Source organism: Cervus canadensis, chromosome 18 (genome assembly GCF_019320065.1).
Source record: "Cervus canadensis isolate Bull #8, Minnesota chromosome 18, ASM1932006v1, whole genome shotgun sequence".
NCBI classification, from domain to species: domain Eukaryota; kingdom Metazoa; phylum Chordata; class Mammalia; order Artiodactyla; family Cervidae; genus Cervus; species Cervus canadensis.
Window position 1 is genome coordinate 49,721,621 of NC_057403.1, and position 18,119 is coordinate 49,739,739.

General features: G+C 37.6%; 1 protein-coding gene and 1 pseudogene across 3 annotated transcripts in view; one reads left to right on the plus strand and one right to left on the minus strand.

The window, feature by feature from the left end:
* NETO2 (neuropilin and tolloid like 2) overlaps positions 1-18,119 on the plus strand; it is a 71,031-nt gene that overhangs the window by 39,074 nt on the left and 13,838 nt on the right. For all 3 annotated transcript variants that reach the window (XM_043437080.1, XM_043437081.1, XM_043437082.1), the window contains exon 7: positions 507-735. In XM_043437080.1, coding sequence (XP_043293015.1) covers positions 507-735 — 229 coding nt within the window. The remainder of the gene's footprint in view (positions 1-506; positions 736-18,119) is intronic.
* Positions 15,330-17,895, minus strand: LOC122420407 (annotated as a pseudogene).

Sequence of the window (18,119 nt, forward strand, 5' to 3'; positions counted from 1 at the left end):
GACATCATAGGAATTATTACAATTACGAAGCGATAGGTAAGTTTTGATGTGTTACAGCAAAAGCAGACTGTGTGTATCTTAAAATTAAGCTTAGGTTTTAAAAATGTGAAGAAAAACTGAAAAAAGTTAATCATAGTAATTGCTAAAGTGATAGGATTATGAATTTTTCTTTTATTTTCCCAGTTTGTCAGTACCACAAGATTGTTTTTATAACAAGGGAAATATGTACGATAGTCATGCCTCATGAAGCAAAAAATTTCTCTTTATAGACAAAACACAAGCTTTAGGTTCCTTAATGCTTGGTTCTATTATTAAGACAACCAAAGAAACAGAATATTAATCTTAGTTCTTTTACCTTCTTAGGCATCAGCCTTTTATCTATTGTTTTTTCTGTCAGCTGTAATAATTCAGTTCAGTCGCGTTACATATTGATTGGATAATAGAACTAGAAAATTAAAATTAATATCTTTTTAAAAGCACTGTTTTTCTTTGTTTTAATGTTGCAGATTTATTTGAGGTTCCTAGATTATCAAATGGAGCACTCAAATGAATGCAAGAGAAACTTCGTTGCAGTCTACGATGGAAGCAGTTCTATTGAAAATCTGAAGGCCAAATTTTGCAGCACTGTGGCCAATGATGTAATGCTTAAGACAGGAGTTGGGGTGATACGCATGTGGGCAGATGAAGGTAGTCGGCTAAGCAGGTTCAGAATGCTCTTTACTTCCTTTGTGGAGCGTAAGTAAATAATTTCTATAGCAGTGAGGTCTTTTACATAATCATTTACTCAGAATACAATTATTGAGCATTTCCTTTTGACAAAGACTGCTAGTCACAGAATGCAGAAGTAAGTAGGTCTTAGTATGTATCTTAAAGAATTGACTGTCATGGGTGGAGAAAACCATGGTAATGCATAAATTGCAACACTACCAGTCATAAAGATGTATGGTAGGGAGTGTAAGAAGTGGAGACTTCTCTCAGAATTTTCACAATTAAAAATAATTATCAGTAGTATGAATTCATCCTGGTAAATAATTGTGACTCCACCAAACCATGCTCCCCGAAGGTTTAGATAGACTGTTTTCTTTTTTAAAACTTTTAAAGTAATTTTAAGCTTATAAAAAGTTGTAAAATAGTAGAGGTCTCCTGTGCCCTTCACTTAGATTCTCCTAATGTTAGCATCTTACAATACCATAGTAAAGCTGAATGTTACCACTGATGCAATATTATTAAACAGTATATAGACCTTACTCAGAAATCACTAGTTTTCTCATTAATGTCGTTTTCTGATCCAAAATCGCAAACTGCTTTTGTCCTGTCTCCTTTAGTTTGCTCTGTTTGTGGCACTTTCTCAGTGTTTAATGACCTGGCTGCCTTTGAAGAGCACTGGCTAGCTACTTAGTAGCATGTCCATGGGTTTAGGTTTCTCTGATGTCCTCTCTCTCCTGAGCTGAGGTTGTGTGTGTCTGTCAAGAATACAATAGAAATCACTTTCCACCTTTCTCAGTACATAATGTGGGTTTGCCTCACACTAACTTGGATCACTTTCTTAAGGTACTGTCTGCCACATTTCTACACTATAAACTTAACAATTTTTCTTTTCAAATTAATAACTCCCTCAGAGTATGCAAATACCCTTTTGCTCACTAATATCAGCCTCCATTAATGGTTTCTGCCTGTAATAACTATTACTATAGTATTTACTTTAAGGTGGTTTTCTGTTTGCATCATTCTTTCTACATTTGTTAATTATAATTTTGTGAGGAAGAGCTATTCTTTCCCCCTCGTTTATTTATTCTATTTGTGTCACTATGAGCTCATGGATATTTATTTTACTCTATTATATATATATACATATATATAATTCTATGATAGCGTTTACTTTGGTGCTAAACATCCCAGCTTTGGCCATTGGGAGCTCCTTCAGGCTGCATCCTGTACTCTTTGGGTAAGCCTGTTTTTTTAATCGCCTCCTTTTCTGATACAGATAGTAAGAATGAGCCAGGCTCAACTTACGTTTTCTCTTTTGAGCCCTATAATCAACCATGTTTCCAAAATGCCCTTTCCTTCTCTTCCAGTGAGAAATCTGACTCTGATTATCTACAGTATGTTTATCTGTTCAATCCTAGGATATCCATTGGGCTTCCCTGGCGGCTCAGGCAATAAAGAATCCGCCTGCAATGCAGGAGACTCAGCATCAATTCTTCAGTACGCAGCCTACTTTATGGTCCAGCTCTCACATCTTTCCATGACTACTGGAAAGACCATGGCTTGTTGGCTTTGTCAGCAAAGTGATATCTTTGCTTTTTAATACGCTGTCTAGGTTTGTTATAACCTTCCTTCCAAGAAGCAGGAGTCTTTTAATTTCATGACTGCAGTCACCATCTACAGTGATTTTGGAGCCGAAAATCAGTCACTGCTTCCACTTTTTCCCTTCTGTTTGCCATGAAGTAATGAGACCGGATGCCATGATCTTAGTTTTTTAATGTTGAGTTTTCAGCCAGATTTTTCACTCTCCTCCTTCACCTTCATCAAGAGGCTCTTTAATTCCTCTTTGCTTTCTGCCATTTGGTACTGATCTGAAGTTGTTGGTATTTCTCCCAGCAGTCTTGATACTAGCTTGCTACTCATCCAGCCTGGCATTTTGCATGATGTACTCTGCATATAAGTTAAATAAACAGGGTGACAGTATACAGACTTTTCCTACTCCTTTCCCAATTTGGGACCATCTGTTGTTCCATGTCCAGTTCTAACTGTTGCTTCCTGACCGTCATACAGGTTTATCAGGACACAGGTTAGATGGTCTGGTATTCCTATTTCTTAAAGAATTTTCAATAATTTGTTTGTGATCCACACTGGCAAAGGCTTTTGCATAGTCATTGAAATAGAAGTAGATGCTTTTCTAGAATTCCCTTGCTTTCTCTATGATGCAGTGGATGTTGGCAATTTGATCTCTGGTTCCTCTGCCTTTTCTAAATCCAACTTGTACGTCTGGAGGTTCTCGATTCAAGTACTAGTGAAGCCTAGCATTAAGGATTTTGAGCATAACCTTACTAGCATGGGAAGTGAGTGCAATTGTCAGGTAGTTTGAACATTCTTTAGCCCTGCCCTTTTTTGGAATTGGAATGAAAACTGACCTTTTCCAGTCCTGTGGCCACTGTTGGATTTTGCCAAATACCCTTCTAGAATGGTTGTATATGTTTTTAAATTATGGTAAAATATACCCTAAGCCATTCTCGTTGTACAGTTCCATGGCATTAGCACATTCACGACATCATTCAACCATCACCATTATCCACTTGCAGAACTTATGTAATATCCCAAATTAAAACTCAATACCTATTAAATAGTAACTTCCATTCCCTATTCCCTCAACTGCAGGTAACCTCTATCTTTCTGTCTCCATGAATTTCCCTATTTTAGATACCTCATATAAATGGAATATTTGTCCTTTTGTGTCTGATTTATTATACTTAGTATGTTTCTAAGAATTTCAGTCATTTTTAAGGCTGAATAATTTTCCATTTTACATATACATTTTTGTTTATCGTTTCATCTGTTGATGAACACTTGAGTTGTTTCTGCTTTTGGCTATTATGAATAAAGCCACTATGGATACTGGCATAGAGTTATCTCTTTGAATCTCTGATTTCAGTTTTTGCAGTATATACTATACCTAGAAGTGGAATTGCTGGATCATATAAATGTTGTTTATTTTTTAATTTTTTATTTTTCAGTGGAGTATAGCCAGTTAACAATGCTGTGATAGTTTCAGGTGGACAGCAAAAGAATTCAGCCATACATATACATGTTTCCATTCTCCCCCAAACTTCCCTCCCATCTAAGCTGCCACATAACCTGGAACAGAGTTCCTTGTGCTATACATTAGGTCCTTGTTGGTTAACCTCCTTAAATACGACATTGTGTACATGTTGATTCCAAACTCCCTAACTAAATATGGATATTCTACATAGAAAATTAAAATTTAATATCAGCATATTAAAATTTAAAATCTATTTAAATTTTTGAGGACCACCAGCTATTTTCATAGCAGCTATTCCATTTCACATTCCCTCCAGCAATGCAATAGGGTTAGTCCCCATCCTCACCAAAACCTTTTTTTTTTTTAACAGTAGCCATCCTAATGGCTATATGAAGTGTGATTTTTTTCATTTGTGATTCCAATTTGTATTTCCCTAATGATGAGTGATGTTGAGTATCATTTCATGCTTCTTGGCCATTTGTATACCTTCTTCGGTGAATACCTCATTTTATTGCACTTCACAGACACTGCATTTTTTTTTGCACACTGAAGTCTTGTGGCTACTCTGCCTTGAGCAAGTTGGTCAGCACCATTTTTTCAACATTTGCTCACTTCATGTTTCTGTGTTACATTTTAGTAATTCTCACAACATTAGACTTTTTCGTTATTGTATGTATTATGGTGATTTGTGATCAGTGATCTTTGATGTTATTATCACAAAAAGATTATGACTTCCTGAAAGCTCAGATGGCAGTTAGCATTTTTTAGCAGTGAAATATTTTTTAATTCAGGTATGTGCATTATTTTCTTAGACGTAATACTATTATGTACTTAACACATTACAGCATAGTGTAAGCATGCCTTTTATATGCAGTGAGAAACCAAAATCTTTGTATGACTCAGTTTACTACAATGCTTGCTTTATTGCAGTGGTCTGAAAGTGTGGTATGCTTGTATTTAGTCCTTTACTCATTTTTTAACTTGAAAGTGAAAGTGTTAGCCACTCAGTTCGTGTTTGGCTCTTTGCGACCCCATGGACTGTAGCCCACCATGCTCTTCTGTTGGTGGAATTCTCCAGGCAAGAGTACTGGAATGGGTGGGTATTCCCTTCTCCAGATCTTCCCAACCCAGGGATCAAACCCAAGTTTCCTGTATTGCAGGCAGTTTCTTAACCATTTCAGCCACCAGGTAGGTTCTTGGATTTTTGTTAAGTTGTAGAAGTTCTTTCTATATTCTGGATATTAATCTCTCATCAGATATATGATTAGCAAGCATTTTTTCGCATTCTGTGCATTATCTTTTCACTGTCCTGATTGTGTACTTTGAGAAAACAAAAATTTGATGTTATCCAGTTGGTCTGTTTTTTCCTTTTTGTCTATGCTTTTGGTGTCATAGTCAAGAAATCATTGCCAAAGACAACTTTATGAAGCTTTTCCTCTATTTTTAAAAATATTTGATAGCAAGTTTTTATTAATTTCTAGTATTATGTCTTGTGTATACAGTGTTGTATTTTTATTTTTGTATACACTGCAGCATAGTCACCACCAAAAGTTTATTTTCCGTCTGTCAGTGTACAGTTGGCCTCTTTTACCCATTTGTCCTCCCCACACCCCATAACCATTCCTCTGTTTTCTGTAACTATGTTTCATTTGTCTGTTCTTTGTTTTTTAAATAGTCCACATATGAGTGAAATTCTGTGGTGTTTGTCCTTTTCCATCTGATTTATGTCATTTAGCGTAATACCCTTTGGGTCTGTCCATGTTGTTGCAAATGACAAGATTTCATCTTTTCTTACAATTGAATACTAGTCCATTTTATATATACATATACACCACATGTATATCCATTCATCCATCAGTGGGGCTTTGGTTCTTTCAATATTTTGGCTATTGTAAATAATGCTGAGATGAACACAGGGACATAAATCTTTTTAAATTAGTCTTTTCTTATTCTTTGGATAAAGACCCAGAAGTGGAATAGCTGGATCATGTAGAAGTTCTGGTTCTTGATTTTTTGAAGAATCTCCATACTGTTATCCATAATGTCTGTAACAACTTACATTTCCACCAAAACTGTATGGAGGTTCCTTTTCTTCACATCCTCTCTAACACTTGTTATCTCTTGTCTTTTTGATAATAGCCATTCTGACTGGTGTGAGGTAGTATCTCATTATTTTGATTTGCATTTCCCTAATAATTAGTGATGTTAAGCATTTTTTCATGTGCCTGTTGGCCATTTCTATGTCTTCTTTGGAACAATGTCTATTCAATACCTCTGCCCACTTTTTAAATCTAGTTCTTTGTTTTTTGGTTGTTTAGTTGTATGTGTTATTTCTATTATTTTGTATATTAACCCCATATTGGATTATGATTTGCAGATATTTTCTCCTGTTCAGTAGGTTGCATTTTCATTTGTTGATGGCTTCCTTTCCTGAACAAAAGCTTCTTAGTTTGATATAGTCTCACATTTTATTTTTGCTTTTATTTCCTTTGCCTGAGGAGACATATTCAGAAAAATGTTTGCTAAGACCAAGAGCAAAGAGTGGGCTTGTTTTCATCAAGGAGTTTTATGGTTTCAGGTCTTACATTCAAGTATCTAATCTATTTGGAGTTGACTTTGGTGTTTGGTGTGAGGCAGTGATCTAGTTTCATTCTTTCTCATTGGCTGTCCAGTTTTCCTTGTGCCATTTATTTAAGACTATTCTGTCTCCATTGTATGTTCTTTGCTTCTTTGTTTTAAATTAGTTATTCATATACGTGTGGGTTTATTTCTGGGCTCTCAGTTCTTTTCCATTATCTCTGTTTCTTTTCTGCCGATAACATGCTATTTGGAATACTGTAGCTTAGTAATATAATTTGAAATCAGGGAGTGTGATACCTCCAGCTTTGTCCATTTTTCTCAGGATTGCTTTGACTATTTGGGGTCTTTTATGTTTCTATATAAATTTTATTAGAGTTTTTTGTTCTGTTTCTGAGAAAATATCCTTGGAATTCTGATAGGAATTGCATTGAATCTGTAGTTTGCTTCAGGTAATTTGGGCATTTTAATAATGTTAATTCTTCAGTCCATGAGCACAAAGTATATTTCCATTAATTTGTGTCTTCAATTTCTTTCAACAATAATCTTACAGTTTTCAGTGTACAGGTCTTGTGCCTCCTAGCTAACTTTGTTCTTAAGTATTGTATTCTTTCTGTTGTGATTGTAAATGGGATTCTCTAAACTGCTTTTTTGTTAGTTCATTATTCGTATGTAGAAATACACCATATTTTCTATATTGATCTTATACCCTGCAACTACTCTTTTGATCATTTCCAAAGGTTTTTGGTGAATTTTTTAGAGTATTCTATGTCATTCACAAGTAGTTACAGTTTTACCTCTTGTTTTCCAATTCAGGTAAATGTGGTCACTTTTATTTCTTTTTCTTGCATAATTTCTCCAGTTAGGACTTCCAATACTGTGTTGAATAACAGTGGCAAGATTGGGCATCCTTGTCTTGTTTCTAATCTTAAAGGAATAGCTTAACGTTTTCATCACTGCGTATTACATTAGATATAGGTTTGCCATCAGTTCAGTTCAGTCGCTCAGTCGTGTCCAACTCTTTGCGACCCGATGAACCACAGTACACCAGGCCTCCCTGTCCATCACCAACTCCCAGAGTTCACCCAAACCCATGTCCATCGAGTCAGTGATGCCATCCAACCATCTCATCCTCTGTCATCCCCTTTTTCTCCTACCCTCAATCTTTCCTAGCATCAGGGTCTTTTCCAATGAGTCAGCTCTTCGCATCAGGTGGCCAAAGTATTGGAGTTTCAGCTTCAACATCAGTCCTTCCAGTGAACACCCAGGACTAATCTCCTTTAGAATGGATTGGTTGGATCTCCTTGCAGTCCAAGGGACTCTCAAGAGTCTTCTCCAACACCACAGTTCAGAAGCATCAATTCTTCAGTGCTCAGCTTTCTTTATAGTCCAACTCTCACATCCATGCATGACTACTTCAAAAACCATAGCCTTGACTAGATGGACCTTTGTTGGCAAACTAACGTCTCTGCTTTTTAATATTCTGTCTAGGTTGGTCATAACTTTCCTTCCAAGGAATAAGCGTCTTTTAATTTCATTGCTGCAATCACCATCTGCAGTGATTTTGGAGCCCCCCAAAATAAAGTCTGACACTGTTTCCACTGTTTGCCCATCTATCTGCCATGAAGTGATGGGACTGGATGCCATGATCTTAGTTTCTGAATGTTGAGCTTTAGGCCAACTTTTTCACTCTCCTCTTTCACTTTCATCAAGAGGCTCTTTAGTTCCTCTTCACTTTCTGCCACAAGGGTGGTGTCATCTGCATATCTGAGGTTATTGATATTCCTCCCGGCAATCTTGGTTCCAGCTTGTGCTTCTCCAGCCCAGCGTTTCTCATGATGTACTCTGCATATACGTTAAATAAGCACAGTGACAATATACAGCCTTGACGTACTCCTTTTCCTATTTGGAACCAGTCTGTTGTTCCATGTCCAGTTCTAACTGATGCTTCCTGACCTGCATATAGGTTTCTCAAGAGGCAGGTCAGGTGGTCTGGTATTCCCATCTCTTTCAGAATTTTCCACAGTTCGTTGTGATCCACACAGCCAAAGGCTTTGGCACAGTCAGTAAAGCAGTAGTACATATTTTTCTGGAACTCTTGCTTTTTCAATGATCCATCCGATGTTGGCAATTTGATCTCTGGTTCCTCTGCCTTTTCTAAAACCAGCTTGAACACCTGGAAGTTCACGGTTCACATATTGCTGAAGCCTGGCTTGGAGAATGTTAAGCATTAATTTACTAGTGTGTGAGATGAGTGCAGTAGTTTGAGCATGCTTTGGGATTGCCTTTATTTGGGATTGGAATGAAAACTGACCTTTTCCAGTCCTGTGGCCACTGCTGAGTCTTCCAAATTTGCTGGCATATTGAGAGCAGCACTTTCACAGCGTCATCTTTCAGGATTTGAAATAGCTCAACTGGAATTCCATCACCTCCAGTCACTTTGTTCATAGTGGTGCTTCCTAAGGCCCACTTGACTTCACATTCCAGGATGTCTGGCTCTAGGTGAGTGATCACACCATCGTGATTATCTGGGTCATGAAGATCTTTTTTGTACAGTTCTTCTGTGTATTCTTGCCACCTCTTCTTAATATCTTCTGCTTCTGTTAGGTCCATACCATTTCTGTCCTTTATTGTGCCCACCTTTGCCTGAAATGTTCCCTTGGTATCTCTGATTTTCTTGAAGAGATCTCTAGTCTTTCCCATTCTGTTGTTTTCCTCTATTTCTTTGCACTGATCGCCGAGGAAGGCTTTCGTATCTCTCCTTGCTATTCTTTGGAACTCTGCATCCAAATGGGAATATCTTTCCTTTTCTCGTTTGCTTTTTGCTTCTCTTCTTTTCACAGCTATTTGTAAGGCTTCCTTAGACAGCCATTTTGCTTTTTTGCATTTCTTTTCCTTGGGGATGGTCTTGATCCCTGTCTCCTATACAATGTCACGAATCTCCGTCCATAGTTCATCAGGCACTCTGTCTATCAGATCTAGTCCCTTAAATCTGTTTCTCACTTCCACTGTATAGTCATAAGGGATTTGATTTAGGTCATACCTGAATGGTCTAGTGGTTTCTCCACTGTCTTCAATTTCATTCTGAATTTGACAATAAGGAGTTCATGATCCGAGCCACAGTCAGTTCCCAGTCTTGTTTTTGCTGACTGTATAGAGCTTCTCCATCTTTGGCTGCAAAGAATATAATCAGTCTGGTTTCAGTGTTGGCCATCTGGTGATGTCCATGTGTAGAGTCTTCTCTTGTGTTGTCGGAAGAGGGTGTTTGCTATGACCAGTGCGTTCTCTTGGCAGAACTCTGTTAGCCTTTGCCCTGCTTCATTCTGTACTCCAAGGCCACATTTGCCTGTTACTCCAGGTGTTTCTTGACTTCCTACTTTTGCAGTCCAGTCCCCTATAATGAAAAGGACATCTTTTTTGGGTGTTAGTTCTAGAAGGTCTTGTAGGTCTTCGTAGAACTGTTCAGCTTCAGCTTCTTCAGCATTACTGGTCGGTTGCCGTATTTGGCCTTTGTTATATTTTGGTACATTCCTCCTATACTGATTTGATTGAGAGTTTTTACCGTAAATGAATATTAAATCTCGTCTGTTGAGACAGTCATGGTTTTATCCTTCGTTTTCTTCATGGGTGCATCATACTGATTAATTTGTGGGTGATGAAAACCCTTCCACCCCTAGGGTAAATCCACTTGATCATGTTGTATGATCCTTTTAATGTATTGTTGTATGGTTTGCTAACATTTTATTGAGAACTTTTGCATCTATGTTCATCAGAGATACTGGCCTATAATTTTCTTTGAAGTGTCTTCCCTGGTTTTGCTGTCAGTGTAATGGTGGCCTAATGGAATGAGTAGCAAGTATTCTCTCTTCCTCAGTTTGTTGGAAGAGATTGAGAAAGATAGGTATTAAATTTTGAATGATTGGTAGATTTCATTTGATAAAGCCATCTGGTCCTGGGCTTTTGTTTTGGGGGGAGTTTTTGATTATTTCGACCACTTTACTAGTGATCAGTCTGTTAAAATTTTCTATTTCTTCATGGTTCAGTCGTGGAAGGTTGGATGATTCTAAGAATTTGTCGATTCTGGATTGTCCAATGTGTAGTCATATAGTTGTTCATAATATTTTCTTATCATCCTTTATATTTCTGTGGTGTTATTTCTCCTCTTTTATTTATCAGATCCTTATCTCTTTTTTCTTAGACTAGCAAAAGTTTTGTCAGTTCTGTTTATCTTCAAAGGAGCATCTCTTAATTTCATCTGTCTTTCCTATTGTCTTTTGAGTCTCTATTTCACATATTTCTGCTTTGATTTTTATTAGTTCTTTCCTTCTACTGACATTGGACTTCATTCATTCTTGTTTTTATAGCTCCTTACATCTAAGGTTAGATTTATTTGAGATTTTTTATGTTTCTCAGGGTAGGCCTGTATCACTATAACTTTCCCTCTCAGTATTGCTTTTGCTGCATCCCCATAGATTTGGTATGTCATATTTTCATCTGTCTTCGGGTATTTTAAATTTTCTTCTTTGATTTTTTTTTTTTTTTGGTGATCTAATTCTTACCCTGTAGCATTTGTTTAGCCTTCACATATTTATAGATTTTTTCAGCTTTCTTCTTGTAGTTGATTCTAATTTCACACTCTTGTGCTCAGAAAAGATACTTGATATAATTCCATTCTTAAATTTATTGACGTTTGTTTTGTGTCCCAACATATGGTCTGTTCTTGAGAATACTTGATGTACATTTGAGACGAAAGTGTATTCTCCGTTTGGATAGAATGTTCTGTACAAATCTATCCAGTCCTTCTGCTGGTTTAATGCGTCTATGTTAAGTGCATATATATGAATAACTCTTATTACATCTTCTTGATGAATTGTCCCCTTTATCATTATATAATGTCCGTCTTTGTCTCTTGTTACCTTTTTTGGCTTGAAGTCTGTTTTTTCTGATGTGAGTTTGGCTACTCCTGCTTTTGATGGCTTCCATTTGCTTGGAGCATCATCTTCCATCCCTTCACTTTAAGCCTACTTGTCTGCAGAGCCGAAGTGAGTCTCCTGAAGGCAGCATATAGTTGGGTCTTGCATTTTAATTCACCCAGCCACTCTGTTGACTTTTGATTGATGAATTCAGTCCATTGACATTTAGCATGAATATTGATACATGAAAACATAGTACTGCCATTTCATTTTTTGTTTTCTGGTTGCTTTGTATGTCCATTCTGGTTTTTTCCTTATGTTTCTGGTTTTTGTTTTCCTTGTGTTTCTGTCTGCCATCTTAGTTTGGAGCTTTTCTGGGATATTTTTTCAGTTTCGTCTTTTTGTTTTGTTGTTACTGTAAAGTTTGTATAAAATGTCTCATAGTTAAAATATCCTTTTTTTTCCTGTTGACAGCATCTTGTTTTTATTTGCCTATATGAGTTCTGACCTTTTTCTTCTCCCCTTTTATGTTTTAGATGTCCAAATTCCTCAATTATTTCTTTTTATGTTACGAGTTTGTTACCAAATTGAAGTAGCTATAAATTATTTTTATAAAGGTTTTCCCTTTAACCTTTTCTCTATGATAAGTTATATTTTCTGATATTAGAGTTTCAGTTTTCTCTGTCACCCTACTCAAAGTTCTGTATACTTTTGCCTTCTCATTTCAGGTAGAAGAGGTCATTTCAGCATTTTTTTGTAAGGCAGTTAGTTATACTCTTGATAAACTCTCTCAGGTGTTGTTCGTCTGGGGGAAAGCCTTTATTTCTTCTTCACATTTGAATAATAATTTTGCTGAAAAGAATATTTTTGACTGACAGTTTTTATCTTTCGGTATCGTGTGTAGAATATGCCCCTCCCTCCTGACCTGTAGAGTTTATTCTGAGAAACTGGCTGATAGCTTACTTTGTAAGTTAACATCTTTTCCCCTGCTCAGCTGGCTGACTTTAAAATTCTTTCTCTGTCACTGAGTTTCAACAGTTTTAATATAATGTGTCTTGGAAAAGGTCTTTCTGCATGAGGTAATTAAATGTTCTCTTAATTATATATCCAGTTCCTTCCCCAGTTTGGGGAAGTTCTCAGCTATTATTTCTTGAAACAAACTCTCTGTTCTTTTCTCCCTCTGTTCCCCTTCTGGTATACCCATCATCCTAATGTTGCCCTTCCTAGTAGAGTTAGATAGTTCTCATAGAATTTCCTCATTTTTTGGTCTTAATTCCCTCCTTTTCTACCTGTATCATTTCTCGATTTCTATCTTCAAGCTTCCATATGGCCTGCTGTCTTTCCAGTACTTTCTTCATCTCATTTATTCTTCAGCTCCAGAATTTCTCTTCTAGAGTTTCAATCACTTTTTTAAAGTATTACTTCTGTTCACTAAGTTTATTCCTGAACACATTGAACTGCCTTTCTGAGTTTTCTTGTATCTGGTTGAGTTTCTGTCTGACAGTTCGTTTGAACGGTCTAGCACATCTCACTGTTCTGAGACAAAGTTTGGTTTCTGGAGAACTTTCATTTTCTCTTTGTGATACCATGTTACCATGGTTCTTCATTGTGCTTGATGAGTTGTTCCCCTTCTGGCACATTTGAAGTACCAGACATCTTTCTTTAGTAAAGCTTCCCCCAGCCCACCCTACGATTCTAATTCTACAGGTTGGAAATCAGAGGCCTCTCAGTAGGTGGCGCTATAGCACAGATTTTGGTCTCTTACTGAGCAGCCTCTGGTTGTATCTGAGAGTTGGCACCTTCCTTGTCACTTTCTTTGCTGCCATTGTGTCTCAGTGATGCTGCTGGCATTGACACTTGGGGCACAAGGATTACAGGCACGTCACCACATTTGGGATCTACCGAGTTGCAGGCTTTGGCACTTTGGGAGCAGGGGGAGGGGAGAAGGGGAACTGGAGTGCAGGTATCTCTGCTGTAACCAGGATTGTCGGTTTCCAGGCAACACCACTGCAGCCACAGCAGCGAAGTGGCGCCGGCAGTGATCCTGCCATTCTCTGGACTCCACCCCCTGTTGGTGTTCCATCCCACCCACCTTTAGGTATAGACATGCGCAGTTCTCCAGCATCCTGGGCTGAGGGGCAGAGTTGAGTTACAGATGTTTTACTGGTTGTAGACCGAAGGAAGAGACAGAGGGAGCACTTGAACCATTGGTATAGTTTTCACTCTTACATTTAGGTCTTTGATTCATTTCAAATTAATTTTTTCAGCTTCATTCCTTTGCATGTGAATATACAGCTTTCCAGAACCATTTCTTGATAAGATTGTCCTTTCCCCTTTTAATCGTCTTATAACCCTTGTCAAAAATCAGTTGACCATATATTAATACATGTGACAGTTTATTTGAGAGGCTCTTTATTCCATTGATCTATTTGTCTATCCTAATGCCAGTTACTTTGATTACTGTAGCTCTGTAGGAAGTTTTGAACTTCAGAAGAATCTTTCAACTCTGTTCTTTTTCAACTTTGTTTGAACTATTTAGGGGCCCTTGAAATTCCATGAATCTTAAAATAAGTTTTTCTATTCTGCAAAAAATACTTTTGGAATTTTGATAGGAATCACAATGAATATGTGGATTGCATCATCATTTGTTCCTTACTAGTGTATAGATACATAACTAATTTTTGTTGTTTTCGTATCCTACAATTTTGCTGAATTAGTTTATTTGCTCTGAATGTATGTCTGTGTTGTGATCTTTTCAAGTTTACTGTTTGTAAGATCGTGTCATCTGCCAACAGAGATAACTTTATATTTTCCCTTCCAATTTGAGTGATTTTGTTTCCTTTTCTTACCTAATTGCTCTGGCTAGTACACTACATTAAACAGAAATGAAAACAGACATTCTTGTCTTGTTCCTGATTTTAGGGGGAAAACTTTCTACCTTTATCATTGAGTATGATGCTAACTGTGGGGTTTTCATATATAGCCTTTATCATATTCAAAAAATGGTCTTGTATTCCTGCTTTATTGAGGGTTTTTTTTTTTTTATCATGAAATGGTGTTGAATTTTGTCAACTGCTGTTTCTGATTCACATGAATTGATTGTGTGAGTTTTTTCTCCTTCATTCTGTTATTGAGGTGTATTACATTAATTGATTTTTATATGTTAAACTATCCTTATATCCCACTTGATCCTCACATTAAAATGTTGTTGAATTCAGTGCTAGTACTTTGTTGAGGATTTTTGCATTGATATTCATAAGGGATGTTGGGATATTGGTCTGTAGTTTTGTTTTCTTGTTGTTTCTTTGTCTGGCTTTGATATCAGTAATGCTGGCCAATAAATGAGTAAGAATTCATCCCTCCTCTTCAACTTTTTGGAAGAGTTTGAGGATTGCTGTTAATTTTTCTTATGTGTTTGATAAAGAAGCCATCTGGTCTAGGGCTTTACTTTGTTGAAACATGTTTGATTACTGATTTAGTCTCCTTGCTATTTAGAAATTTCTTGAGGTCTTTTTCCCTTTTTGTCAGTTTTGGTAGATTGTGTGTTTCTAGGAATTTGTCTATTTCATCTAAGTTAGCCTTTTTTTGGTATACAAATTGTTCTTAGTATTCTTCTCTAATCCTTTTTATATATGTAAAATTTATACTAATGTCCCAATTTGCATTTCTGATTTTAGTAATTTGAGTCTTTAATCTTTTCCTTAGTCATTGTATCTAAAAGTCTGCCTAGTTTGTTGATCTTTTCAAAGGACCAGGATTGGTGTTTTTTATTTTCTCCAGTTTTTTTCCCCCTCTATTTTATTTATCTCTGATTTTTATATTTTAATCCTTCTGACAAAGACATGGAACTTTTGAGTTTTTGGAGTCTGTTAATTTATTGAGTAAAATCAAAATCATTGTCAGACATTAAATTTGGTTCAAATTTGGCTGATGTCCATTTGCAGCAGAGATGAATGGAGGGGAAGAGAAGACAGTGATGCTGGCAAGGGGGCACTGAACAAGACTATCTTCCTTTAATTATAAAAGCAGGCGTCACACAGCCAGCATGAGACAGTTAGCACAGAGGGAGACGTGAAATTTTAACAATCAGTGATAAAACCAACATAAGTGAGAATTTGGCAGAGAGAGGCCACAGCTTTCAGAGGACAAGATGCAGCAGAGGCTGTGTGCAAAACAGCATTGGGTACAGAACTGCTGGCTCGTCTGGGGAACACTGTGATCACATCGTAGCCCTCTGGCGGACTGACTTGCTCCGGGGTGTGCGTTGCACAGTAGATCTGATCCTGCACAAGGAGATGACCCTTCTGTTTCAGATTGGGGTGCACGGGTGGTGCCCCCTAACTCAGGGTGGCAGTGGCGGCCCCGCAGCTCCGAGCACACTGACAGTGCCGGTCCCACGTCTGTCAACACGAGCAGCTCCTGGGCATTTAGGCCAGGTAGCCGCTTCCGTGACTGGAGCCTTCACACTTCTGAGTCCTGAGGGCTTGTTGGGATCCTCTTTCTCCTCAGACTCCAGGATTTCCTGCAAAACCAGGAATGAAGTGGGCGGTCTTAGAGGCTCATTTAACTCCTGTTTCTCCAGAAGCATCTTGTAAACTTAAGATTCTTTGCCAAAGACAAGTCTGCTTGGAAGCTGAGAATGGCCTAAGGCTCTGCCGTTCATCTGCCGGCTGGCTGCCTCTTTGACTCCAAGGCGTTGTTGGAGTGTTAGATATTTTCAGAGGAGTGGAGGCTAACTGGGTTGTTATACTGGTCTGTGACAACCCTGGGGAAGAGCTGAAGGCACGTGAGGTGGTAAAGGGCACAACTCCGGTTTGGGGTGCTTCCTATGTGTAGGATCTCTTGGGGCTCAGAGGCTGCATTCATCATGTATGGGTGATGTGTCCCTTCCTGTGTCACCAGGGGAGACCATATTTCTGTTCTCTTGCTGCTGTGAGAGTCATGTTGTCTGTGCAGCCCTTGACTTTGCTCTGAGCTCCTAATTACGACGTATTGCTGGTATTTTCCCCATCAATGGCTGTGGTTACATCTCCAGCACATGTGTTAGCTCTGCAGCCTTGACCCCAGGAATGACCTGGGGAGTGAGGAGCGCTCGTGTGCTCTTCTTTTTCTGGTTCTCTTTGATTTGAAGTCTTTTTCCTTTATTGTCTCCTTTTTTAAATGTAGGCATTATAGCTTTAAATTTCCTTCTTATCACTGCTTTCACTGCTTTCTATAAGTTTCATATGTTGTATTTTCATTTGTCTCAAGGTATTTTATAATTTCCCTTGTGATATCTTCTTTGAAATGTTGGTTAAGAGTGTGTAGTGTAATTTCCACATATCTGTAAATTTTCCAGTTTTCCTTCTATTGTTGATTTCTAGTTTCATTTCACTGTGATTCGAAAATATACTTTGTATGGTATCAATCTTTTAAAATTAAGACTTTGTGTGGCCTAACATATGGTCTGTCCTGGAGAATGTTCCATGTGCACTTCAGAAAAATATATTCTGTTGTCAGGTGGGGTTTTTTTTGTCTGTTAGGTTCAACTGGTTTATAGTACTGTTCAAGGCCTTTATTTCCTTATTGGTCTTTTGAGGGTGTGTCCCTCACAGTTTGTGGGATCTTAGTTCTCTAACGAGAGGCTGAACCTGAGCCCTTGGCAGTGAAGATTGCAGAGTCCTAACTACTAGATCACCAGGGAATTCCCTCCTTATTGATCTTCTGTATGGTTTTATTCATTATTAAAAGTAGAGTATTGATGTCTCCAACTGTTATCATAGAACTGTCTAATTCTCCCTTAAATTCTAACAATGTTTACTTCTTATATTCTAGGGCTCTGATTTTTGGTCCATATATGTTTATAATTATTATATCTTCTTGGTGAATTGACCCTTTTATAAGACACAGTGTCCTCCTTTGTCATTTGTGACAGTTTTGACTTAAAGTCAGTTTTTGTCTGATACAGGCGTATCTTAAAACAGATACTGCATCTTTTACCAATTGAAGGTTTGTGGCAACCCTCTGTGTGTTCAGTTACTCAGTCATGTCTGACTCCTTGCAACCTGGACTGTAGCCCACCAGGCTCTTCTGTCCATGGTGTTTTCCTGGCAAGAATACTGGAATGGGTTGCCATTTACTTGTCGAGGGGATCTTCCTGACCAGAAATCAAGCCTGTGTCTCCCACGTCTCCAGCATTGCAGGCAGATTCATTACTGCTGAGCCACTGGGCAAACCCTGTGGCAACCCTGTGCTGAAAAATCCACTGGCATCGTTTTCTAACAGTTGCTCACTTCATGTCTCTCTGTCACACTTTGATAATTCTCACAGTACTTCAAACATTTTCACTATTATTGTTTATGGTCCTCAGTGATTGTTGATGTTACTGTTATAAAAGACTTGCTTAGATGATGGTTAGCATTTTTTAGCAGTAAGATGTGTTTAAATTAATGTACATTGGGTTTTTTAGATGTAATGCTACTTGTGCACTTAATAGTCTACAGTAAAATATAAATGTAACTTTTATATGCACTGGGAAACCAAAAAATTCATGGGAGTCCTTGAATAACTGCTTCACTGTGGTAGTCTGAGGTCAAACCAGCAATATCTCTGATATGCAACTATATTTATATCACCATCCCAGCTCTCTTTGGTATCTGTTTGCATGGAATATCTTTCTCTGTTCTTTTACTTTTGACCTAATTAAATCTCTGGATCTAAAGTGAATCCCTTATAGAATATCATATAGTTGGATCTTGGTTGTTTTTTTTTTTCTTTTCTGCTAATTTATGCCTTTTGAATGGAAAGTTTAATCCATTTACATTTAAAGTAGCTACTAAGGAAAGACTTCTACAATCTTGCTGTTGATTTCTATGTGCCTTACAGCTTTG